The following is a 27861-nucleotide window of genomic DNA, read 5'->3' on the forward strand; positions in this document are numbered from 1 at the left end:
TATATATATTAAAACAGAGCCAGGCAAGATGTTGCCAGTCTTTATGCTAAGATAAATGAAAAGGAACAAATCCTCATTTCTCCACTCTCAACAAAATATTGTATATAATAAGTGTATTTCCCAAAATGTCTAATTATTGCTTTATTTTAGCAATACTGCTTTAAACCCATCTTCAAATTGCTTGTTTTAGTGGACCAACAGTCCAAATCTTAATTTAATTTATTCTCATATGAGACAAGTACGTTGGAAAGCAGCAAATTTTCAAGTCATAAGCTGGAATTTGGGAATGTTTTGCATTTTCAGCACTTATTGGTGTAAAATCCTGAATATCTGTAGCTTCCCTATCTGCAAAAAGTTATTACTCTTTCCTCCTCCAGCCTCGCCGCCTGTCATTCGGAGGTTTTGGCACTTTGAGGAAGAAACGCCACGATGACGGCGAGGAGTACATCTGCCCCATGAACGTGGAAATGCCCAAGAGCAGCAGCTTCCAGAGGGGCATCCGGATCTATGAGGACCACCTGGAGCAGCTGGAACAGGTACAGAGACACTTCTAGCTCCCCTGGACACAACCGGACTGGTTTACAAAATAAAAACATTTCAAATGAGTTTGTTTGTGCTTTATCTGGTTTTATCTGGTGTCTGACTCTGTGTGTGTTTATTGTTTGTCAGATGGAAGACTCTGAAGGGACTGTGAGACAGATCGGAGTGTTTTCTGAGGAAATCAACAATCTAACGGTGAGACACTGACCTGCACCAGGTGTGATCAGTTTATGATCAGGACCTGTTTAGAGAGCCAGCATATGATTGAGGGATTGTTTTTTTGTGTGACTAATCCATGATTTTATGACACTTTTAAAGCATACTATACTATGGCATTTTTAAATGAAATTTTGACAATTTTTGTGAAAGTTTTACATGAAACTATGCAACTTTTTTAAATAAATTTTGACATCATATTATGATATGACTTTGATGTGAAATTTTACGGGTATACAACTAGACAACTTTTTTTGTATGAAATTGTGATGAATGAATTTCAGACTTACAATACTATCTTTGAAATGGAATTTTGACTTTTTTTTCTGAGCCTTTTTCCTAATTTTAAAGACACACTACTATCTTTTTAATGAAATTTTGAGTTTTTCTAAATTCTAAAGACATTTTTACATTAATTTATTTATTTTTATGAATTTTCAAGACCTACAATACTATCTTTTTAATGATATTTTGACTTAATTTTTTACTTTGTTTTTAAATGAATTTTAAAGACATACAATACCATTTTTTTAATAAAATGTTAATATTTTTCTGATCTTTTTTAAATTAATTTTAAAGACATGCATACTGTCTTCTTAATGAAATTTTGACTTTTTTTCTGAGCTTTTTTCTGAATTTTGAAGATATGCAATACTACGGCCATTTTTTATTGTTAATTAAATATTAACCTTTTTTTTGGACATAATACATGATGACATTTTAAAAACTGGCAGTACATGACACCTAACAAAGTTTTCCCTTTTATGTGAGGTAGAAAATGGAAATAACATGTAATAACAATGTAGCAAAGGTACAAACCTGAGGGGTTGGAAGTCCTTCTAAAATTTGTGCTCATCTTCAGCGTTTCCTTCATTCTCTCTGCTCCTCTTTGTTTGTCAGAGCATGCTGAAGGAAGACGAGTTTTTCCACGAGATCTCAGTTGACGCGGCACAAACTGACCGCAACCCCGCTGTCTGATCCAGATGCTCCGTGAAACAGGAAACTGTGCCAACCAGAATCCACGTCCCTCCACCCACCACCAACATTTGTAATTTAACATGTGAGACCTCCACTTTTACAGTACTTTAATCATTCAGAAGTACAGCCATAGCTTTCATGACCATATATATTTATTGAAGCTGTCCAAAATATGATGCATGAACTGAAAATGCAAGATGTTATTGTATTAATGTACTTCTTATTATTCAAGCATTTGTTTTCAGTGAGGTAAGCTTACTTCTTAGATTACATTATTCCTTCCTTTTTATGACATATGCTGCAGTAAAGATTCAATTTTATTTGTGGTACGTAAAGTTGCTTTATGTTGTCTTTTAAGATTTATTCAAATGATTACAAACATTCTCTCGCTTACTGTTTGAGTGGTATTCATCTGCATAGATAGCTGTTTTTATTTGCTGGGCTCTGAGATTTCTGCCTCCACTCCAGTATTATGGAGGTGATTGGGATTTTGTGTGTGGTGCTCACAGCATTAAACATTTTATTTTTATAGCAGTGTATTTTTGTGAGGCAGTAATCTCAGAGGCAGACAGATATGGATGGAAACATACCACTGGAGGAAGTGAGAAAATGTCTTGCTTTCTTTCCAAGAATTAGGTGAGCAGATCGATATCATAATATGCATTTCTTTTTTCATCTTAAGGCTATTCACCATGAAATAGATACAACCTTTCCCTCTTTTTCTACTCTTTGTGCTAAGCTAATTAGCTCCTGGTTCCAGTGGTATCGATTCTCTCGTCTAACTCTTGGCATGAAAGTGTTTTATTTTTTCTCCAAATGTCAGACTTTTTCTTTCAAGAAACAGCATGACTGAAGTAAACATGGAAACCAAAGTGTTTGTTTTTAATTTTTTGCTAATAAAAAAGGAGAAAATGCATTTTTCTGTCTCATTTGTCTTCATTTTAGCATGATCATACATTTATAATTGACAGGGTTTGAGAGTTCATCACAATGCAAAAAAAAAAAAATTGTAACTTTTCTTTGAAATTTTGTCTCACAATGCTGTGCTTTTCTGTCATTTCTGGTAAAACTATACTTCATGTATCAACGGAATATAATTGGGCTATTTCTAGAATTAAAAAATTTGACCATTTTTGACAAAAATCGACATGCTATAGTATGACTTTTTTCTGGAGGGTCATTTTTGGACATCGCATAATACAGTGTTTTTCTGTCATTTCTGCCATATAATGCTCTAATATGTATCAACAGACCATTTTGAGAGTATGGGGGCATTTAAAATGTTCATGACTTTTTCACCAAAAATTTCGACATGCTATAGTATGACTTTTTTTTTCTCCAAATTTTGGACATCTCAAAATATGGTGTTTTCTTTGTTATTTCTGGAAAAACCACCCTACTACATGTATTAACAGACTATAATAAAACCCTTTTGGGAGTATCAGGGTATTTAAAAAATGGTATGACTTTTTCATGAAAAAATTCGATATGCTTTTTATCCACATTTTTTTTGTTTCTGGAAAAACCACCTAACTACATGGATCAACAGACTATAATAAGGCAATATCATGATTTCATTCATGGGCTATCTCAATAAAATTTTGATATTTCTTTAGATTGAAAAAAAAAAATAGCAATTTTAAGACATACAATACTATCTTTTTAATGAAAGACATTGCCATTTTTTCTGAGCTTTTGGACATACTATATAACGTTTTTCTTTTCATGTGAGGTAGAAAATGGAAATAACAATGGAGGTTAGTCTGATCCAGATGCTCCGTGAAAAAGGAAACTGTGCCAACCAGAATCCACGTCCCGCCTCCACCCACCACCAACATTTGTAATTTAACATGTGAGACCTCCACTTTTACAGTACTTTAATCATTCAGAAGTACAGCCATAGCTTTCATGACTGGGATTTTGTGTGTAGTGCTCACAGTGCTATTGGTTGGCATGAAAGCGTTTTATTTTCTCCAAATGTCAAACTTTTTCTTTCAAGAAACAGCATGACTGAAAGTAAACATGGAGACCAAAGTATTATAATAAATAAAAAAAGCTAATAAAAAAAGGAGAAAATGCATTTTTCTTTGTCTCATTTGTCTTCATTTTAATGATCGTACATTTGTAATTTATAGGTTTGACAGCGAGTTCATCACAACGCAAAACAATAATCATCAAAAAATTGAAAAGCAATTATGTTGCATATCCACACAGTTAGCCACTGTTAACAGACTTCTAACATGAGACATTTTAACAGTAAGCATGTCACGTTCAACAACATGTTTTAGCAAAATATTGACATCTTTAAACAGATCTGCAACAGCAATAATGAAATAACTCTGTATAAATGAAGCAAGTGATAGCCACTTTTAAAAAAACGTTGCAAGTGTTAAGGCACTCAGAAAACAGCCAGTAAATCACAACTCTTCTGATATTGTTTGTAACACATCCTCATTTCTTAAAGCCAACAGTGTAAAACACTTTCAGGAATCCATATCGTCTACATACTCCGAAACAAAAACAAAGCAGTCCTTCCCCCTCCATGACACTTTCTGATTACATTAATTGGTCCATGCTGTGATTCTGTTGCATGATGAATATCACGGCATAAATATAGTATACATAGTGCAATACCCACTGCAGCTGTACGAGTGCTTTAAAGCTTTCAGGGTAGAGATTATAACTGGACGCCCTTATATGCCTAAACCACCTTCCCTCTCTCGCTGCGGACAGACGTCTAGAAGGCAAACCTGCGGCTGGCGGCGTGGCCGACTTTGTCCAGGTTTGGGATGCAGGCGAACTGGATCATAGGTGGAGGTCCACACATCAGGATGAGGGTGTCGTCACTGGGAGGCGGCAGGTGTTCCCTCACCATGTCTTCATTGATGAAGCCTTGGCTGTACTCCCAGTCTGAAACACACAAATATAGTTATTAAATGTTTACAGTGGACGGCTCCTCTCTCTCCGCTGCAGGACGGAGAGATACAAAGGATCCTTCACTCCTACAGACATCAGGCTGTCTCATTCTAAGTTAGAATGTTCATTAAAAGTCAGTTAGTCTGGTAGAATCTCTGTTAGAAATTCTAACAGAGATTCTACCAGACTAACTGAATTTCCCCTTGGGGATCAATAAAGTAATTTTGATTGATTGATTGATTGATTGATTGATTGATTGATTGATTGATTGATACTATTTTTGGAAAGATTATACCATAACATGCATCAAAACTATAATAACACCAGTTTGAGAGTATGGGGGTATTTATTTGTATTGTATGATATAGTATGACTTTTTCTCCAATTTTTAGACATCCAATAATATGATGTTTTTCTGTAATTTCTGGAAAGATCATACCAAAACATGCATGAAAAGACGCAATTTTATGAATTTGGGGGATTTAAGAATTTTATGACTTTTTTTTCTGAAAAAACAAAAAACATCATACCTATAATATGGTGTTTTTCTGTCACTTTTGGAAAGATTTAGGGCTGCAACTAACAATTATTTACATTATCGATTAATCTGTCGATTATTTAAACGATTAACCGATTAGTTGTTTGGTCAATAAAATGTTGAAAAATATCAATCAGTGTTTCCCAAACCACAAGATGACGTCTTCAGATCTCTTGTTTTGTCCACAAACCAAAGAGATATTCAGTTTATTGTCATAAAGGAACAAATAAACCAGAAATATTCACATAGAAGAAGCTGAAATCAGAGAATTTGGACTTTAAAAAATCGATTATCAAAATAGTTGACGATTCATTTAATAATTGATTATTGTTCGATTAATCGATTAATTGTTGCAGCTCTAGAAAGATTATACCAAAACATGCATCAACAGACTCCAATAAGGCAATTTTATGAATTTTTGGCATTTTAAAATGTTATGAAATGTTATATAAAAAAAAAAGTCACATGGCTTTTTCACCCATTTTTTGGAAATCCTATAATATGGTGTATAATATGGTGTATAATATGGTTTTGTAATTTTTGAAAAGTTCATTAAGACTATATTTTATTATTTTGGAGCATTTTAGAACTGTATGATTTTTTTTGTTCATATATTTCAATTTTTTGGACATCCAACAATATTGGTGTTTCTTTAATATTTTATAGTATAACATGGCGTTTTTTCAGAGTTACTGTTAGTTGCAGCCCTTAATATAACAACACAAGAAATATCAGTACAATATTACAGGTACAAAGGAGCTGATGGTGTCACAGCATTTAACACCTGAGATGTCAGCGGGATGAAGCCGTATCTTGGCAGTATTTATATACAAGTTCTCAAATTTCACAAACAGCATCTTACCTTCAGGTGCTCTGTCTACGGTGAACCACAGCTTGAACCGGTCCGGGTGGTTGACCTGGATCTCTTCCAACTCCGGTCGCAACAGGATGTCTTTCTCAGTCTGTGACGGAACAGGAAGAACCAAGTTTCAGCCCCCTAAGTACCAGTTCTATTTCTGTATCAACCGCTCCTTCCCAATTACCAAAGAAAACAATTTAATTACAACAACACTATGTGCAAACATCAGTGCATCGTGTGATCCTGGCTGATGAAACTGACCTGGTTGGCAAACAGCAGGTGGCACACTGTCTGGTCCTTTGGATCTTTCATCACAGCTGTGATGAGCTGCAACATGGGAGTGATCCCTGGAAGAAAACACACAGAGGAAGGTCATATTTTTGTCTCCAGACAGAGAATTACCTCCATACAATATGTGGCCACAAGTGTATAAACAATAGTGTGTCCCTTGGTTCCAACAAAGAAAAAACTAACATACTTGTGATTAAAATAAGAAGTCATGAAAGTTAAGAAACATATATATGGCCTGAGTCAAAAGGACAGTATTGGTGTGGTTTGGTTAGATATATGACTGACTGACTGACTGACTGACTGAACAACCCAGCGGAGCCCCTATCACTTGAAACCAGTGAGAATAAGATAAGCTGTTAAAGATAAAAAGAGAGGGAGCGAGGCAAATTTCCGAGAGCGGAAGAAGAGCTGCTGTTGGCTTGACTTGGGTTAAAATAAATAACCTAAAAACATTGGTTTGTTATTAATTTCTGTGCAAAAATAAAGAGATTCAAAGAAAAAAGGAATACAAAAATCTCTCAAGCTGTTCTAATTTTGCCAGAAAAATTTTATTTTATTGTAGGATCTAATAACTCTTAGTAAATATGAAATGATTAATTAAGTCAATAATCAGCAGGTTAATTGATAATGAAAGTAATCTTTTTGCAGCCCTAACACACTTTTGTTAAGGAAAAAATTAACCTTAAAATAACTAGAGTAGAGGTGCTTTTCCACACAGATTTCAGAATTTTGTTGTAATATAGTATGCTATAAAAATACCGTGGAAGTCATTCTAAAGTGACAAAAAAAAAAGTTCTATTAAAGTTTTAGTGTTAATTCCCATAAATGTCATAAAAACGTAAAAGTATAGTATGTAAAAGTTTTTAAAGTATAGTCAAAGTATAGTTTGTCATAAAAAATAACAAAAATGTAATTTTATAGTATGTTACAAAATAATCATAATTAAAATACAGTATAGCATGGCAGATCATAAAAAAAGTAAAAAATAAATAAATTGCAGTATAATATGTTACAAAAGGTTTTTTTTTAAAAGTTATAGTATGATAAGGCATTAAAAAGTAAAAAAATATCACATTATAAAATGTCATAAAAATAACAAAAACAGTAATATAATGGTATGTTCCAAAAATATCATAAATGTGTCACAGTATAGTAGCTTATAAAAAAGTTAATTATGGTATGCCATAAAAAAGTCATAGTATGTAATAAAAAGACCATAAAATAGTGCCTTTGGAAAATGTCGTAAGAGTAAAAAAGACACAATATGGCACTTCACAAAAATGTAAAAAAAAAAAAAAAAAAAAAAAAAAGAAGCCATAATAATACCATTGTATAGTAAATCAAAAAAGCAATAAAAATGTCATAGTATTCCTAACGTGAGGGAGCACAGTTTCTTGCAGTTGTGCAGTGTTGTATTAAAGTGAGTGAAAAGTGTTGAAATAGCCTACAGATGATTAAAATATTAAGCATGGATTAAAGTTCAAGCCATCATGCAATAACTAAACGATCATAAGATGAGCTGGTTTAGGATCTGTTCCCTCACCTGTCCCTCCAGCGATCATGCCGATATGTTTGGCTGTGGTGGTCTCAGCTGGCTCCTTCTTTTCTGGTTGAATAGCAAAAACTCCTGCAGACGGAAAGCTCAGTGTCAGATCAGGCAGCTGAAACTCTTTTCACCTATCAGGACATGAGGTTCTGCTGCTCACCTTTTCCTTTGTAAACAATAAGCCCACTGGGTCCTCTGAAGTCGATGGTGTCGTTGATCCGGAGGCTCTCCAAGTACTGACTCATCTTCCCACCCTCGGGGAACTTAGGGTGAACATCTTTAAAGTAAATCTGTCAGCAAGGGACAACAGGAAAAACCGGTTCAGGTTTCAAATAAATGATACCTATACATATAAACATAAACAACTTTTCCTCAGGCTATACCTTCACCACCAAGTCCACAAAGCCCTTATCATCATCACTGGAGACTGGCGTGTACGGACGCACCACCAGCTTCCCGTCTATCCTCGCAGACAGATAGATGTGTTGCCCTGAAGAGGAAAAAAACAGAACGATTAGTGCCTCAGCTTACTTTTGATCCCAGTAGCTGCATATCAGATGAGCTTGATGACTACTAACAGCACAGTTTGTTTATTTTCAATAATATTATGTATAAAATATATCATCTAGAGCTAAAACAATAAGTTGTTTGATATAAAATGAATCAGCAAAAATGCTCTCTGGTTAGTTTCTCAAATGTGACGATCTGCATGTTTTTTTTGTCACATATGATATTAACTATAAACTTATAGTTGCATTCCTAATATTACCTTATAGGTTCAACAGCTTATTATATTTTTCAAATACCATATAAATAAAAGAAAATGCACAATGAGAAAACCAAACTTCACTGACTTTCTTAATAATATTCAGCTCATTATGTTACAATTGTTAGTTTAGTTGCATATTAAAATGTATGTACATCAAATAAATGTATAATTTTCTTTTCCTCTCCTGGTATGTATTCAATATTTCCCCTGAAGGAGGAGTAGGAGCTCTCCATCATCTTACTTTCAGTCTAATACTGCAATTTATATTTTTTTGCATCATGCATAACTTAGTTCTTTTGCACTTTCATTATTTTACATGTATTCATGTTACTGCATTTGGAGTTTGTTTCAATAAAGATGCATTTTAAAAAACAAACAGAAGTCGTTAGTGTTTGTTCCCATTTAGTAAATATTGACATTTATCGTTTGAGTGCACAAACTAAACAACAGGGAGACCAATGATGTGTTCAGGGAAGTATAGTGTGTCAAAATAAGTTTTTTAAAATGTCACAGCATGGTATATTCCAATATATACTCCTAATGTCATAAACTTATCATAGTATTGTATGTCACAAAGTTAATCAGTATGGTATCCAAGTTTCAAAAAAGTTCTTGTATGGTAAATCATAAAAAAGTAAAACATGTCAAAGTATAAAATGTCATAAAAATAACCAAAAAGTAAAGTAACTATTTTTTTTAATTAAAAAGCTAAAAAAGTGATAGTTTATTATAGATGTCAAAATGTCAGAACAGTATATTCCAACAATATTATAAACTAAAAAAATAAAAATTAAATAAAAATTTAAGATAGCATGGTAGGTCATAAATAAAATGTAAAAATCATAGTATAGCATGTAAAAAAGAATAAGAAAAATGTTTAATATAAATGTTTAATAGAGTAGAAACTGTCATAAAAAAAGTAAGGTATGTTAAAAAGTAATTTGTATGTTACAAAAATAAGTCAACAAGAAAAGTAAAAATTGGATTAAAAAAACAAAAAACAAACAGACAGGAGTCATTCGTGCTTGTTCCCACTTGGTAAATATTGATATTAATTATTGCATAAACTGACCAACAGGGAGCCCGAGGATGTGTTCAGGGGAAGGCAGGGCAAAGCGGAACTTCCTTGTGTCATGGCTGATAATCTGCACAAGAAATAAACACAGAGGGGTTAATTATAAGAAAAAAGCTGCAGTAAAAAAACATGCTAATACCAAGACAGAGCAACAATGGTACTTGAACGCTCCTGCTGCGTTTGTAAACACATTAAAACATGTCATTTTGTGCAGCAGATGTTTGCAAATAAAGTTCAGGTTTTTCATGGTGATATTCAGAGGGGTTACCTGTTTGTCCAGCAGCCGCAGTGCATACTTAATGTTGGGGTCCTCTAAGGTGAGGGCTGCTCTCTTTTTGGAGAAGAGAAGTCTGAAGATCAAGTTGACGATGCTGTCAAAGCCTCCTCGGATCAGCTGTGATAAAGGTCATAACGGGAGAATGACTCAGACCACCACCAGCTAGCATTAGCTACCAACAGTTTTTTTCTTTTTTCTTTCAATGCTTTATTGAAAATTACAATAATAAACATTTCTGGCACGTTTTTCACAGTACATACCTTGCTTAAGTGTAGAAAGAATGCTAGGTGAACATCAATCAACAGTAAAACGTATAACAATAACATCAATATTGTAAATTCAGCGCAGTTGAAATAAAATAAAAATAAATACAAAAATAAAAAGACAATGAAATTAAATGTTTTCAATAAGGGGGGATTCGAATTAGTTCTAACTGTTCATTTCAGTGGGAAAAGTTTTCAACATATATCATTTTTGTGCCTTTGTTATTGTTAGAATTTTTAGTACAATTTGAATTAATTCATGAAGACAATAAATAAGAAGAAATTGTTGACTGAAACTGACAATATAGGTAATTTATCGATGTTGAAGTCTGCCATGAGAAGACATTTTAAACCTCAAATCTTACTGAATAGGGAATGCTACCAACTGTTTGAGACCTCTGCGGGGCGTTGTCTAACTTATGCCATTTTTGTTTAATCCATAAAGGGAGAAATGAGTCATAGTCATTCCTGTGGGCAGGGCCCGACCCAGCTTACAACTTAACTTGGTCAGGAAAACTCAATGTTAGCTAATGTTAGCCTGAGCTAATGCAACGGAATTAGCGAGAATAAAATACGCCTGGCTACTTTTAATTAAGGCATACTTACACCAATGATGTAGGACAGCATTTTCAGTCAGGTCTGGTTACTGTGTGGTTGTTTGTCAATGCAGAAAGCAGCACCAGATTAGTGAGTTTACTGCAGGTCTGACAGAAGCACGATCTGTCAAGGCAGGCTGTCAAGCTAGCCAGGGCGAATAAACACATCCGGTCATGTTTTTTGGAAAATAAAAGCATTGTTTCGGAAAAATAACGCGTAATTATTTTTTAAATAACACCTAGAAGATCTTTAATAACATAAATGTGTTGAATTGAAAAGTAGATACAGTTTTATTTGTTTATTCAACCTGAGATAATACGATCATGACATTTTTTTAACTTATAAAACACAATTTCCGGTATGATAACGGCTAATGCTAGCTAACTTGACAAAACAAGAATTCTGACGTAATTTCCTTGTCCGGACTGTCAGAATAAAATACTTAAGGAAATACAGTAAAATAACGAAGACGTCTGGACTATAACATCATTAATTTATGTTTATATACATGTAAACGATATTTTTACATACACACAAATGTAGAAGTTGCTCTAAGTTAATATTTAAATGTATTTATTGAAATTATTTTTATTATCATTATTATTATTATTATTATTATTATTATTATTAGTAGTAGTAGTATTAATAGTAGTAGTATACGTCTCCTTCTCCTTCATGAATGGAATTGTTGCTATATATAGTTATATGTTTAATAATATTAATGCATATTTACTATTGGATGATTTTTAATAAAGATTAAAAAAGCAAAACAAACAAAACAACTCCTATCCTTTTACTTTGGTTAAATGTGTATAAAATTATGCAAAAATGCATCTATAAAATTTTGTGGGAATGATGCAGCAATAAAATCACGGAGTCAGGTTTGAACTAAAAATAAAACAGCTTTGCATGCATGTGAAATAATCAGATATTGTGAAAAAGGATGATTTTTAAAGCTGAAACTGTATGTGAACTGGTTTAATGACATTATTTACTGATGTGCCCTTAGCACCTAATTAGCTTCATTTCATATATTCACGACCTCAGGCGCTCTCATTGGATTCTCTCTGAACTGAGCTTCACATTGATGTGACATCGTGCATTTGGTGGGAGGACAAACTCCTTTGTCCAAACTCTTGTCCTCGTTTTCTGGCTCGAGTAGACATCAGTGAATACTCACTAATAGAAATTGATTGGTGCCCAGAGCAAAATGGAAAACATGATCCCTTTTTTTTCATCATCTTTGTGCTCATGCAATGTGTTGTACTCCCTCACGTCCTGTAGATGGCAGTAGTGTCCTTGTTAACAGGCAGCGCCAGATGATTCGAAGCCAAGACAAAGTGAAGCAAACATCATCATTAAAAGTGTAATTTGTCACACAGGCGCTTCTTTTTGATGTGATGAGAGTTTAGTGCAGGAGCAGTGAGTCATACTGCTCCTGCCAATCAATACTAACACGGTAGAAAGAGTAATAAAGGTTGATTTTGTTATTAAACTACACTGTTCTAATCTGTAAATTAATAAAATGGGACATTCTAGATTTTTTTACAGTATTATTCAATTGCTTAATGGCCTTGAATGTTAAATTAATTATATGTATCAACACAAAAAATACACATAATATTGCTGAATGTAAAATTTCTGCTTCTGCTTTCTGAGTAAAAACAGTAAAACTTTAATGTTAAAGAAATATAAAAATAAATCATAAAACAATGGTAAAAAGTCTGGCAGCAAAAGTTGCTAGACACTTATATTAAAGCAAAAAATTCAAGAAATCTTGAATTATATTGCAGAAATAGAATTTTTAAAAACAAATATTTACTGTATTTAATCCGTATTTTTAAATAAATTATCTGTCAATAACTTAGTTGTTTACTGTTATTTACGGTTTTTTTTAAACATTATCATCCAATTGCTTAATTAATTGACAGAGTAAAAATTCTAAAAAATAATTTAAAAATTCTATGTATAAATATAAAAATAGACATCATATTGCTGAATCTAAAATTAAGGCAACTTTCAGTTTTCTTACTGTAGAACTTCGTGAAAAAAACAGCAAAAAGTTACACTTACCATCATATTAAAGCCTTAAGTTATTCTACTGATATATATATATATATATACATTTCTGAAAAAAGATATATACTGTACATTATCAATATTTTTAAAAAATATCTGTAAAATAACTTACCGTTGTTTACCAAGTGTTTGGCAACTTTCGCTGCTAGACTTTCTACTGTTTTAAAAAAAATTCTTTTTTTTTTTTTTTTACAGTGTACTATTAGAGGCAATCACAGTACCTTAAGTAAATGCTTTAATGACACACAACTGGAAATATGACATGATAAGCTTCTGTATCAACAGGAAATAAAACATTTTTATTGATCATTTGTGTATATGAAGTTATATAACAACAGTCAGAAAACTCCACAGAGTGAATCACTACACAAAGTGAAACAAAACTGTAAAACACCTCGTCAAAAATGAAGGTATACACAGCAAATATAACTGTCAGCGGCTCGCCGTCACCGCGAGCGATATGGCAGGAAAAAACACCCCAAACAGTTCTACAAGATTACAGAGAGAAAATTTTCCACACACAAAATACTCAAGCAGGCAGTTGATATACACAAAGGCAACTAGGATCTTTCTACAGCATCAGATTCTAATACTTTACACAGCTTTGTTTCTGAAAGGTCAGCGTGGCTTTTCATCAGTGCCACTGGAGAGAATCTTGAGTTCCTTGTCACACAGAGAGCTTGATAAGGTTTTTCTTTTTACAAGAGGAGAATTTGGGGGTTTGATTATGCATGCATACTTTGGTAGGAAATCACAATAAGAGGAGCATTGTGTAGCTGCAGGTAATGGCTTTGTGGCTTTTACCACACACCTTGCAGCTTCTGCAATGCTGCCTGTTACTGAATTCCCTTATACGTTTGTTTATTTGTCATAATTCAGATTTTCTTTGATCGGTTAATTCCGTCAGTACAACCTTTTTTCGCATTAATATCGAATTATTCAGGCCGTTTTCAGAGCCTTAACCTTGTACTTTAATCCTTTTTTTTTTCATTTAAATCTGAAGCTGTACTGGAATTCATTAATCTACATATGTAAAACATGTCAAATAAAATAATCCCTCTGTTAAAGAGGGACTGGGAGTGCAGCTGTATTAAAGTATATTCAATGATTATTTTTGGAATGCAAATCAGACAGGGGACCCCAAAAGGGTTATGAAATAAATTCCAAATAGTTGAAAAAATATAAACAGAGGGGAACATTTTTTTTGTTTGTTTTTACAACAAAAAGTGCAAAGTACATCTAATCTCACGGTTTAAAGTAATCTACACCAACACAGTCCATACTGTACATTCAGAGTTTTCATCTCAAATATAAAAGGAGTTTTTAAATCAACAGGTCAGTTAAGAAATAAATGAATCTTTAATGAAAACGAAACAATGAGGATGAGATATAGCATATGCATGGATGGATTGATGGATAAAACTATATTTGAGGCTGAATAATCATATTCATGTCACTTTATATTTATTCTAGATATACATTTTTGACACGATTATGTAAATATATACATGGCATTTTTAAGGGGATATTTAGATGTAGAATCTCGTTTGGTATTTAACTAATACTCCCTGAAACGTCTGATGCTGGAACTGTGTGCAAGAAGAGAAAACGAACCTGCGTGAAGGGAGGGAACCCTAAACAGAGGTCGACAGGTGTCAAGCTCTAAAACCTGTCAGCTGAATCTACGTGTGCTGTGTCCTAACCATTTCACTGGAAAGGAGAAACATCTCTCTGGACTGGAATCATCCTCAAGGGTTAGAATCTTTTCTTCTTTTTTTTTTCCTCGGGCAACGCCACCCACGATAACACTATGGGATGAACATACAAGTATTGCACAGTGCTCAACAAAATGCTGTGTGAAGCGACCTGCTCGCGCTCGGATTAAACGTCTTTTCTTTCGGCGTGACACGCACACACTCTCTCTTTTTCTTCCTTCCTCTCTTTCTCTGTGTGTAGAAGGGAAAATGGCATTAAACGCTACGACATCACTACAGAACAAACTGGTTTTTCGCTACCTACTGATAAGTCTACATCTCTAAGCACACACGGCAGTCACAGTGATACACAAAGCAGTCCTCATAGACTCCTATGGAATGACAAGTAGCTTTTTCATAATAGTGCTATCAACTACACAATAACATTGAAAACATTTAGAAAGTCCTCCTGAAGCTAGCATCGAGTATATGCAAGAGGTTCCTCCAAGATAAGAGACTTCATGGTTTTCATGGATTAAAACTTATTCCTTTGCTATTTGGACCCGTAGTAAAGGACATGATGGACTAATAGCCTACGCAGACCATTAACTTTACGGTTATTTCGCACTCTCTTGGTGTAGTCCTGCGCCAACAAGTAAAACAAAACTGATGTAACTGCTGTCGGCTAAAACGTGATTTGTCCTCATTTGCTTTTTAGCCAATGGAGCAGACGGATTTCTGGCTCCCCCTGCAGGTGTCCTGAAATAAAGCCCAACAATTGTCCAAAACATGGTTTCCGAAAGAAGTCAACAAGCTAGTTTAAAGACATCCAGTGCAAAACAGCAGCCACATAAAAGTTAAAATTGGCAGTAAAACATGGCTAGCTCTATTGTCACTGTGAGAAGGCAACGCAAAGCAAAGACTGCGATCAGGGCACCATTGCAGCCAAAGACATTGTTCCCAATAAACCAAAGCTACAACCACTAGCAAGTGGGAGTGTGCATGAAGAGAGGGTCTTTACATAAGTCACCTCTGAAAAATGGCAGTGTTTAGAAACTTGCTTCGCCTCCAGTCAGTGTATTCGTATACACTGACCCAACGATTTTTTTTAGACATTACTTTTGATTTTTCTGTCCTCTCCTCTGATTGAAGGCAAGGGGATCGTATCAGAAGAGACAGCCCCTGGTGTCAGTAGATCGCCACCCACGTCCCAGCCTTTAGTAAAGATTGTAAAAAAAATCATGCAGTTTACGAAAAATAGTCAAGACGTTGAATTGCTCTAAAAAATAGTCCTCTTAAAACCAGAGTCACGACTCTTTTTTTTTTTTTTTCCCTCTCAAAAGGATCGGACCCCGGCCTAAATGCAATATACTTCCAACAACGACTGTTCAAAGTAAACAGTTAACAAAATATTGTTAAACGAGCGTAAGGACACAATGGCTACAGCTTGGTGCTTTTTTTCAACATGGGGTCTGTTTTTTTAAGGGTTGAGAATAAGTCTTTTTTTCTGGAGGCAATATTTTCCTTTTTTTTTCGGGGAAAAAAGAAAACGAGCCAGTTTAAGTGAACGATGGCCTTTAAAACGAGGACCTATTTCACTTAAACTGCCAAACATGGAGAAAATAAATGCTAACTGGTTTGCAGTAACTATTATTTCTGGTAACAGTGTGCATCAAGCTAAACATATAGGTCCTCTGATTGAGAAACAAGTACAAAAAGTTGTAAGAAATCATGTGCTTGTATAATTTCCAGCAGCATATTCTTTCCCTCAGAACCATAGTAGTTAATGGCCTTGTATTTTGGAGTTTTGTGTGTATATATTCAGCTGTCTTTTCTCTGATGATCCTTTGCTGAACTTAAAGCCAGACATCGTCCTTTACAATGTGAATATATTTCCACTAGTGTCTTGCAGGTTGGATTTCTTTTTTTTCTGGAATGCAATAAGGTAATAAGGTAGAATTTTTAAATCCTGGGATATATAATATTGGCTTTCCTCTATATCTGCATTTACATAATTTAAAATAGAACATCTTATTAAAAACATCAAGATATACACAGATTAGGAAACGGGTAACAACATACAAACACATAAACTAGAAATCATTTTTGTCTGCATACTTATATATACAACTGTGGTACAATAAATTCTTTCAGTCATGCGCTATCTATACAGATCATATTGCTTAAAAGAAGGGGGCATTTGGTCGGGGCAGTTAAGGGCACAAGAGATGGGAAACAAAAAACTGCTGAATCAGAAAAAGAAAGCAAGAAAAGTAGGGAACCTGATAGAAAAAAAGCTGGGGTGTTGCAGGTTTGAACAATTAGGGTTGTTTGTGATATTAGGAACGGTAAAGCTGGGAGAGGCTGAGCGGCGGGTAAAGGGGGGTTACATGGATGGACCCATATATCACTGAGGTATTTACACATACTGGCTAAAGAGTACTACAAGGCAGGTGCTGAAAGGGGCCCTGCCTATTTCTTGGTGGAGAGCTGAGCATCCACCTCCTCCTCGGGCTTCAGCACGTGCCACTGGGCGATGGGTCTCCTGGGGTTGGCCAGCATGTCGGACCAGTGGCGAAGCTCCGTCCCCGAGCTGTTGAGGCCCACAAAGACCTTGCCGATGGCATCGTTCTTGCCGATCTTGTCATAGTCCAGAACAGTTATAACAACTTGCATTTTCTGTAAGAAAGGAAAAAGTGGGAGAGAAACGTAAATCAAGGTGTCATCAGCATATGGGTGGATAGTGCTCGTCTCTACAGAGCTTTGATGGCTTAAGTACAAACAATGAAGTCAGTTTCTTCTGAGGAAGATTGTGTGATCAGTAGATAGCTACTAAATGGACCTTCTGGTAAGATTGGTCGTAATTACCTGCACCAAGGAGGTTATGTTTTTGGTTTGGGTCTGTTTGTAAGCAAGATTACCGAAAAAACTACCTGCACAATTTCAATGAAACTTGGTGGAAAGGTGTAGCATGGGCGTAGAAAGAACCCATTACATTTTGGAGTGGATCCAATTCACAATTGGAGAGAAAAGTAGAGAAACTGATTGCGCCTAGAGCAAAATGGAAAACATAATCCTTTTTTTTGGTCACTTTTGTGCTTATACACTGTGTTGTGCTCCGTCACGTCCTTTAGACAGCAGTAGTTATTAAAGCTACACTGTAAAAAAATTTCACTTTTGTTATCTTTTAATGTATTTTACAGGGTTTTTCTTGGTTTTGCAAATGCCATAAAAAGCGTAAAACAATACAGCATTTTTCAAGAGGTCACTTGTGAATAAGTGCTTGTTAATGTTTCACTTAGTTAAGTTTGACTTCCTTCTCATGTTCTATTTGTTACAAACAAAGGTTTAAGAACTGTCCAGAGAAAGACCTACTAGATCCTGAGTAGTTACAATACAATTAAAAGCCCTGATAAACTAAGCAAGGTTTGCACTGAATCTATGATTGCATTGGTGCTTCCAAAACAGTTTCTGGTGATAACTTTAAGTAGAACTTTAATGCAGAGAATGAGGTGCTGCTTCAGGCGTTAATGCTGATTAACAGTAACTGACACTCCAGACCAGGCCTCGGTTATTTCAGGAGCCAAACACAGCAGAATGTTTGATTACTCATAGGTCTGAGACTCAGCCGCGGCATGTGTTTATTCAAAGGGACACTGCAAAGAGGAGTGACCTGGGCATCAATCTCTGGCAGAGAATATGAATTAGCGCACAAAGAGCCCTGATTAAGTTTCGATCCACTGGCACACTGAGATGGGGATACTGCCACCTGCATGAGCTCAGAGCCTCTGTTGTAAAGAAGCATGCCTAATACGCCATGTAATGAAATACTGAATAAGCTCCCAGATGGCTGGTTGGGGTTAGTTGGTCTTTAAAGGGACAGTTCACCTTCAAACCGCTAATTGAATCACGGCTTTCTTTGATCGTAAATGAGCAGGTTCTTTTGTTATTCGTCACTGACCAGTCACTATTGCTTTGTTAATTAATTGCCTGAGCTGTGATTGATTTAACAACTCTAATCACAATATGGACAATCATGATATTCATCAACAGCTCAACATTTAAGAAGTAGGCTAATTAGCTGACACTGACTGAAACAAAAAATAGGTCAGAGTTATGATATTTTATATTAATTAATCTGAATTTTAAAGTCCTAAGCATATCTGTTAAAACATTTGTTAAATATCATATATATATATATATATATATATATCATATCATATATAATATAATATAGATTAATCTAAATGGTCATTTAGTGCGGCAAAGTCTCTTGTGTGTGTACTATGCAGTGAATTGAATGGATGAAGTCAATAACAAACCTTCTGTTAGTGAAATAGACCAATTAAAAGCACTGATTGTAATTCCCACACAATCTCCAAGACAATTAAAATCTTTAGATTCATTACACAAATAGTCCCAAGGTCAAGTTTAACTCTGCCTCCACGGATAAAAGCGTTTAATTTGCAGCTTTCTTTAAGCGGTCTGTATAATTTGTTGTAAATGTTAATAGGATGGGGTAAAATCTGCCTCGTGAAATCGATTAACGAATTAAACTGTATTTGTTTTTCCCTGCAACATCAGACAGAGGTAATATTGTGGAAGTAAGTCTGTAATTAAAATCACCACAGCTCCGAGTCTCTTCATTTAAAATCAACGCAGCCAGAGGCCTACTGAGCTGTCAGCGCTTAAACAGCCTGCCAGTTTAACATTTACTACAACCTCTTTAAGGAGTTGTTTGACTGATTGGTGCAGTCGGCATTCAATACACCGAATCAATGACAAGTTTATGATTCAATCAGTGACACTAATAATTATTCAACCTGGCTCTTAATGATGAGATAAGAAATGCAAATTTAGGCAACTTACTGGTAACAGCAGTACTAAATAAGGGCTTGATTTGGATGGGGTTGATTGGGATCAACACAGTTTAAATTGAATCTGAGGCTCACGGACCCAAACCCGTGATTTGTGAGCTGTGACAGGCTTAATCAATTTGACTCAATTACTGTCTTGCCTGAAGAGATAATGTTGTTCATTGCTATTCCTTTCTGGCACAGTTTGTGCATTATTTATCCTTTCCTTCATAATGTTCTGGAAAAAGATCCACGCTTTACTTCTTCTTTGTCTTGAATATACTGGAGTTGTTGATGTACACACTCAAATTATGATGGTAATGATTGTGAGACATGCAACAAATAGCACTGAGATGCGCGCTGCAGGCTATAAAAAGTGCAGAGAATAACATCCACTGAGCAATTGGCTTGTCAAATTGCAAAACCAAAGGCTGATTTAAACTGAAGTGCCTTTGATTAGACTGTTGTGATGAAAAGCCCCTAAACTAATTATTTGGTAAATGAGCTTCCACTTATCAATTTTTATTATGCAACCAAATGTTTTCTGGTTCTTACGGAAAAATTTGTCCAGTATAGCATATATCATCTTTGAAAAATTCCAAAGTTTTGAGAATGGATGAGAACGTACCTGGATTTGTTCAAACGGGACTTCAAAGCTAAAGGACTCGTTGTAGTAAGGGTTGAGGGTGTTCTTCTTGATTGTCGTCTTCTTCTTCTTCAGCCTCTTGCCGTTTTGCATCAGGTGGATCTTCACATATGGATCTGCGGAGACAAGGTAAGGAATAAGATTTTACATTTGCACTTCTTTGACAAAAATGTTTGCTGCATTCCAAAATCGCGAAGCTTTTCTTTTCACACGTACTGCAGCTGTCCTGACAATGTACATATTTTTGCATGCAGTATGCATAAAATTGGGACATACTACTTCAATTTTGACCTTCTTTCTCATGTACCCATTGCAGATTCTGTCAATAAGCTGTCTGTGCTTTCTCTGCGGCTCAAAGTCAAAAGAAGCCAAAGAAGTAATCTAGCTTGCATAAAATGTGCAAAAAGCACATCTTGGCGTCACGCGTTTAACACATTAAGTATTGGGACATACTAAATATTTTTAGTTTCTAAACTGTATGGTAGTATGGGTATTGGAATGCATCCACTCTTATTTGTTTTATCTTCCTTCCAATTGTCTGCCCTTTAACATATTATGCTGTAAGAGTTCATCCTCCATTCACTTTTTGAGTTTTTGGTCACTTTGGGGCAGTCGAACAAGCTACAAACCCCACATTGACGGGTTATCACTTTTATGTGGTAAATGTGTTAGCAAACAGTTGCCTTATACACATCCAGCAGACACAACACAACATTAACATTCAGTTGGACTCATGTTTGTGTCCACTGGATGCATTGAAGTCCAATTTCGACTCAACTTTTAGCTCTGTTTTGGTCCAAACCAACTCCTGAGAAAACTATCAGGATCATTAGTCACTAGATGTTCCACTAGATTTGCCAGCTAGTTGCTAACTTTTTCCGTCTAACCAACACAAGTGCTGAAAGACACAAAAATGCCTCTATAGAGCTGAGAGGAACTACAGTCAGGTGTTAATTCTCTGCTTTTCTTGGAAAGACCAGTCCAGCAAAGCATTCAAGCGCTAGGATTGGCCAGGCCTCCATGCTTGTGCACCGTACCAAAGCCAAATTTGTTCAAGTCTTTGCAAGAAATGCTGTGGGATTCATAATCAGACTGACAGTTCCAGCATTTTTGATCAAACAGGTGATGGGCAGTGATTATGACTATAGCATTGTCATAAGAGTCCTGTTTGTTTACATCACTCAGTTCACCTTTCCAACTCAAGAGCCTCATTTTCATCTGTCCGAATGCATCTCAAGTGGCACCCAAGTGGCCGGCTTCATCCATCTCCAGCCACTCTCTGGTAATCAGATGGAGTGTGTTTTGGAAAATAACAAAACCGCCCATTGCTTTCGTTTATTACGTGACGCTACTCCTACTAATTTGTTTATGTTCACCAAATTTTCATCAAAACTGAATTGGAGAAGAGGAGAGTTAGTGTCCTTCTTTGGGCTCGGAGGGAAAACTGGAGAGAGAGAGAGAGTGTAGGAAGAACTAACCTTTTCAAACTGTGAAAGAAATATCATGGTTTTGGCTTTGATTGGGTCATTAAAATAAACTAGGTGAGGCTGGTAAATTTGCACAATGAAAAAGATCCTAATCAGTCCCAAATATGTGCAGTAGAAGAATGTAATATGTTTCACAAAAAGGATCCAAAAGAAGAATGAGGATTCAATCATTACTGTGGCTCAGAGATATGCAATCTTCCTATTCATTCATATTTTCCTCTCTTAATACAATCTTGATTAAAGTACATTTGGTCGGCTCATATATTTACAAACTTAAATCCTTGTTAATGTAGTGTTTCTGTGTAAATGTAATATGCAGGACTGAGCACCCATGTGAAGGTCCTTCGAATTTACGTTTTTCTATTAAATGCATCCAGGTTTTCCCCAGTAACTCTGTGCTCTGTGTTTTAACATCCTTTAGACCAACTCTGCAGACAATTGGACATATTCCCATGAATGGGTTTGTACGATTTCATACAAAAAATTTTGCAGCATGATTTGTATATCCTAGGAAATCTTGTACCCTACGTCACGTAGGGCTGGGCGGTATATCGGTATTATGAGTTATACCGATGTGTTTTAGAAAGAGACATGTAGTTAAGACAACACCGCCACACCGATATATAACATCTTTTAATGTTGCCTTAACTTATGGGCAATATCTGTTATGGCCGTTTGCTTCTCTCTGCGCCCTACAGGCACAAAGCATTCTCTGAGCAAGAGCTAGTTCCTAAGAATAAAAAAAACAATGGTTCTGTAATTTGGAGGGATTTCGGATTGTAGACAAAGAGCAACATGACGTTGTTTGCAAAACATGCCGCATGCAAATTGCTTCAAACATGGAAGGTTTTGAATAGAAATAAATAAACACTTTGCAATATATATTGTATATCGCCATTGGGCCTAAAAATACAGGGATATGGGTTTTGGTCCATATTGCCCAGCCCTAACACATTGTTTAACACATCCCGATTGATGTTTATCGCACTGTAAACGTTTTAAAAGTCAGGTTTATGTACCAAAACCACTATCCTAAGGGTTGGGGAAAAAAACACAACTTCTGAACATAACTTCCAACAAAGAGCAAAGGTTTGACTCGTCCACCAACCCTATCATCCCACCCACCAACCTGACAGACAACCTAGGTGGCTTTCAAATTGAAGTTGCTTCATCGCTGGTCAAAGTTTTGTGGGATACCTACTAATTCCAGTGCATTACTTTTCGTAGGAAATCATATTCATGAGGACAGCTGGCATTAGGCTACAGAATTTATATTTATTTTAACATAATATATTATGGATTTAGGATTTATTTTTACTTATTTCAGCAGAATGTAAGGTGGGACCACTAAATTTTCTCCACTTCAGAGGGATATCTTCTTGAAGAGAACTACAACATGAATGTGAGGGAATTCTTCAAAACAGCATAAACAGACACTCTCATTATAAATAAATCAAGTAAATGAGCACATAAAGCACACGCCGTGCTTTGCAGTGTGAAAAATGTCAACCAGATTGTTGAGAACTCTGGTTCCACATGCGAAGACCTCATAATGACGCTTAATGATCTCAGATCTCTGCCCGCAATCATGGCCACGATACAAATTATAAGGGATAAAATAATGAAAACCACTTTGTGTCATTTATCATGTAAGACACCACGCTGCTTGGGAAAGACAAAAACAAATAACCACAATAATCTCAGATATGCTAATGAGGTGGTACCCTGCCTGAGGCTAACAATATCCCCGCTAACTACTGAACCTCAGAGCTGTGCATCGGAATGAGTAAGGAGTACAACTTTGAATCTGAGCTTGTAATTAGTTGTCGAAACACTGCTTGCTCTGATAATCTGGATTTATCTCTGGATCCCATATGCACAAAGTACTTTTCATGTTTTTGATGTGTGAGCAGCACTGGAAAATATCTCTGTTTTTAGCTGGAACATTGTGGGATTTCTAGCAACAGCGAATACTGAACAAGCTTAGCTCCTTTAATCTTTTATCCAATTTAGCTGGATAAGGACCTGATTTTAGACAGGCAGGGCCGCTGACATGAATACAGAGGGAAAAGCACACAAACAAGAGTAAGAGGGAGAAAAGCAGGGAGAATAAATAGATGACAGAGACATGAGTGAAAAGGTAACAGGCTCCTAATAGAGTGGGTGTCCATTATTACTCTCCTGCTGAGAAGAGCTGGAGTGCTGGGATGAGAAAAACAGCGAATAAGGGTTGTGTGCATGCTGTCATAATACATCCAACAGTATCTAAATGGGGAACTTCTCCAGCCTCAACAAGCACATTTCAAACAGGGTATGAGCCCTTTATATATACAGATTTTATCCGATAAATCAGTGTTGCACATTCAAAATTAAACCACAAAGCTTCAATTTGGGAATTCTGTGTCCTTAAAGTCTTACAATTCTTATTGTTTTTACGTCTGTGTTTCTGCTCTGAACTCACACAAATCAGTTGCCATTGCTGTCACATTTACCCCCCCCTTGGACTATCTGCGTGAGTGAAGTGTCTGCAGGTTTTCTTTTGTCTGATCAGCCACGGGTGGCTTTCACTGCTCACAGAAACTGCTCTGTTCTTTTTTCTGCTTATTTCAAATTAATCTTGCGTAGGCAGGCGTCTTTCTTATCAAGTTGACAGAGGTCTAAAAAGAGTCAAGCACAAAAGCTGAGAGATGGTGAAGGGCAACGAGAGTCTTGAAAAAGGATCTGAGAGATTTGTGCTTGTTGAATTAGGAAAAAAAACATTCAATTTCAATCACATTTTCTTTGCAAACACAATCACTGAACCACTGTCTTTACACTGAACCCAGGCCTATTTGTTATGTTGCGATGCCTGTCAAGCTTTCCATTCTCTCATATGCAGCTTATAGTGATAATGGTGGCAGATTTACATCAGGCTTTTATAGTTTGTACAAACCTTGCAGAGTAGGGTTGGGTACTGTTCACATTTGAACCAATACCGGTACCCGACATTTTTTGGTACTTTACTGTGTAATAAGAAAAATGGAACTACAGTTGTAAAAATAAGTGCAAACTTCTCAATTTCAACATTTTTATTCTATGTTGAGAGCATTCTGCTAATTAGGTTGATGTCCAAAAGTCTAATAGGCGTCTACACTAGTGGTCCAATAGCTGTCTTTACTTAGATGTAGATGTCCAATAGCTGTCTACATCTAAATGTTGACGTCCAATAGCTGTTTATACCTAGACGTCCAAAAGCCATCTAAAAGTAGACGTCCAATAGCTGTTTATACCTAGACGTCCAAAAGCCATCTAAAAGTAGACGTCCAATAGCTGTTTATACCTAGACGTCCAATAGCCATCTATACCTAGACGTCCAATAGCTGTTTATACCTAGACATCCAATAGCCATCTAAAAGTAGACGTCCAATAGCTGTTTATACCTAGACGTTCAATAGCTGTCTATACTTAGATACCTAGATGAAGACGTCCAATAGCTGTCGATACCTAGATACCTAGATGTAGACGTTCAATAGCTGTCTATACCTAGATGTAGATGTCCAATAGCTGTTTATACCTAAACGTCCAATAGCCATCTAAATCTATAAGTCCAATAGCCAAAATCAAACCAAGTCACAGCACAGATTTTTCTGCTGTTTCCTCAAAGTCTCAGTGTCTTAATGTGACCATTTTTGATTCATTCTCGAGTGTTTAAATGATAGTCAAATTTAGCACCAAATTTGTGTAACGAATGGCATCAACCCCAAATTTGCTGCAACAAGCCATGAGACATGATTGAGCATAGAAAGCAGCTTCATATACTCCAGTCAAGCTTAAACAATTTTAACTAATGAATTCAATGTAATTTTTAAAACCGATTTTATGAATCGGAAAACACACCCCGGTGAGCTTCAAGATGAAGTACACCACTTCTATGTGGCATCTACCGTTAACCTGCTTTCTCCCCCTTAATCTCTCTTGTGCCCCAACTAAAGAGAAGTGACCTTAATGACCTTTTTCTTTTATGCTTTGAGGTTTCGGGAAGGCAAAAAAGAAACAAAAACTTTATATTTTACTCCAAACTTTAAGGCCTAATGTGTCTAGTTATGGTTGCTGTAGCTATAATTGCACAATACTGGAGAGGAGGGGTTTAGCAAGCTGTATAACACATGTTGAAACACAACATGTTCACTACATGCCTTCATGTATTCTCTTGTTTTGTGCCTGAATAAACACAATACAACAGCTGAATGGGATTATGCAAGATAACCCTTTCTCAGGTGAAAAAAAGAGAAAGCACACCTGTGGCAGCACATCACTGTTACCCAGACGCTCCTTATCTTTCTGGCCAGCAGATGAGAGTTTGGCATTATTGAGTTTTGGGACGCTCGCCGTACCTCATATCCGGCCCATTTTACCGTCTTATCCCAGACGGATGTAATCTGTCCCATTTCACGGATGAATGGCAGCGCTACTGATGCAACAGCGCTTCCTCACATATGTGTACAGAAAAGAGGCTCGACTTCTCTATCCTGAGGGTTACTCATCTGAGTCCTGGATCTTGGCCATAGTTTTATGAGGCGATGCACTATCAGTGGTCCATACTTTTCACCCAGGAGGCTCGAAGCAGGTTTCTGGGTAAGTGATGAGCTCTGAGCCATATCAGCTGCAGAGTTCAGCTACTAAAGCTGTCTAATTTTAAAGTGGTTACTTACAGTTTGTGTTTCAAGCAGGGAATAATGGCCAGCTGTGACTCATTTGAATTATTTTGGTGAGGGTAATGCCTCTCAGTGTTCAAGGTTCAGTACGACATTATGTACAAAGAAATACAACCCCAAACAAAGAATTTATTCCTCAAATATTTCCGTGTTCATCGAGTGTAGCCACTGCGGGCGCTGGCAGGGTTGTGCCAAATGAACACCAATACAAGCAGGGTTAAATATAGCCTGGCTGTCATCTTAGCTTTCCTCCCATCATTTTGGATTTGTCATGGTGGGTGAATCCAGGGGTGACTGTCGGTTTAGTTTTACACACTCAACTCAGCGGTGACTGGCACACATACCACACAAACACAAGCCAACTCTTCTCCGAGGCGCAAACCCACATAAACCGCCTCCACAAAGTCTGACATCTTTGTGTTGCGTAGTCTTGTTTGTACAATGAGAATCCCAATTATCTCAAAGCATAGAAATCTTCCTCATATGCTTCACACTATCTACATCTGAAGTTGTATATATATGTGCTGTCAAAATGTACATTTTTCAATTTTTAAAAAACATTTTGGTGATTACTTATATCATTTACTTACTTAATTATGTATCATCTTTAACAAAATTAAGGCAATTAATGCAAAATTAAAGTTTTGGGCTGTAGCAGGCTGATTTTTAAAGACACAGTGAAGAAACTAGAAGGAGAGCTAAGGAATCCATTACTACCATGTTGTTCTATCTTCTCGGAAAGGGGTCTAAATAACGCTTCAGTTAGGCTAAATTTTGGCAAGAACAAACTGGCTTGGTCATTTTTTGGTCAAGGGGTGCCTCTTGATTCAAAATATCTGGATAAAAATGGGTTCTATGGGTCTCCAAGAGTCTCCCCTTGACAGACAAATATCCGTTATTACAAGCTAAAGTCTTAATACAAAAAAAGGGAATTCCTCATGATTAATCACAGAAAATTGTGCATTTAATTTGTGATTTTTTTCTGAATCAATTGACAGGCCAAGTACATATTGAAGCAAACCTGAAAGGGTTGGGTGATATGATGGTATATATTGCCTACTATGCAATGGTAGAAATGTGTCCACCAGTGGAGATTTGGCAGTACAGATTCCATTCTGTTTTTCTTACGGCATGCAGCATTACGAATTTTGCTTTTGTGATTCTCAAGCATCCTTGAGACGTTGTGAATCAATTAATTTGATTTTGGCCAAGGAAGACTGGAGTAGTGGAGTGAAGTTGTAAATACAGAGCAAGAGGAAGCATCCTTTTAACCCTAAAACCTGGAAATAAATGACAAAAAATAAAATGTGAAAGGTACACTATGCTATTCCAAATTAACAGAACATTACTGTATCATGATTAATACCACTACCATGATATAAACTTTTTGGGCCATGTCGTCCAGCCATAAAATAGACATTGATAAAATACCTTTTGCATTCTCTATCCATTTTCAAATTGCTTCCTTCTCTCAAGGCCCGTTCATCATCCTAATGATCCTCTGGCCTGTTGCTCTACTGACTGAAAACCTCTCAATCTG

The 27861-nt window shown here is 36.1% G+C and overlaps 3 protein-coding genes across 5 annotated transcripts in view; 1 reads left to right on the plus strand and 2 right to left on the minus strand.

Annotated features, from left to right (window-relative positions):
* Positions 1–2650, plus strand: part of ppfibp1a (PPFIA binding protein 1a) — a 37144-nt gene extending 34494 nt beyond the window's left edge. The window contains exons 23-25 of the mRNA XM_059326283.1: positions 378–536; positions 670–735; positions 1657–2650. Coding sequence (XP_059182266.1) covers positions 378–536; positions 670–735; positions 1657–1734 — 303 coding nt within the window. The 3' untranslated portion in view covers positions 1735–2650. The remainder of the gene's footprint in view (positions 1–377; positions 537–669; positions 736–1656) is intronic.
* A 1317-nt stretch (positions 2651–3967) lies between these two features.
* Positions 3968–11024, minus strand: LOC131960976 (NADH-cytochrome b5 reductase 3-like). The gene is made up of 9 exons (XM_059326245.1): positions 10875–11024; positions 9997–10122; positions 9726–9798; positions 8268–8374; positions 8045–8174; positions 7882–7965; positions 6309–6394; positions 6051–6150; positions 3968–4644 (listed from the first exon to the last, which is right to left on the minus strand). Exons 1-9 carry the CDS (start codon positions 10893–10895, stop codon positions 4472–4474), a joined length of 900 nt encoding a protein of 299 aa, XP_059182228.1. The 5' UTR covers positions 10896–11024; the 3' UTR covers positions 3968–4471.
* A 2747-nt stretch (positions 11025–13771) lies between these two features.
* Positions 13772–27861, minus strand: part of syt1a (synaptotagmin Ia) — a 228361-nt gene continuing 214271 nt past the window's right edge. For all 3 annotated transcript variants that reach the window (XM_059326244.1, XM_059326242.1, XM_059326243.1), the window contains 2 exons: positions 20123–20256; positions 13772–17317 (listed from right to left, as the gene is read on the minus strand). In XM_059326244.1, coding sequence (XP_059182227.1) covers positions 17111–17317; positions 20123–20256 — 341 coding nt within the window. In that variant the 3' untranslated portion in view covers positions 13772–17110. The remainder of the gene's footprint in view (positions 17318–20122; positions 20257–27861) is intronic.

The sequence above is a fragment of the Centropristis striata genome, chromosome 22 (assembly GCF_030273125.1).
Source record: "Centropristis striata isolate RG_2023a ecotype Rhode Island chromosome 22, C.striata_1.0, whole genome shotgun sequence".
NCBI lineage: Eukaryota > Metazoa > Chordata > Actinopteri > Perciformes > Serranidae > Centropristis > Centropristis striata.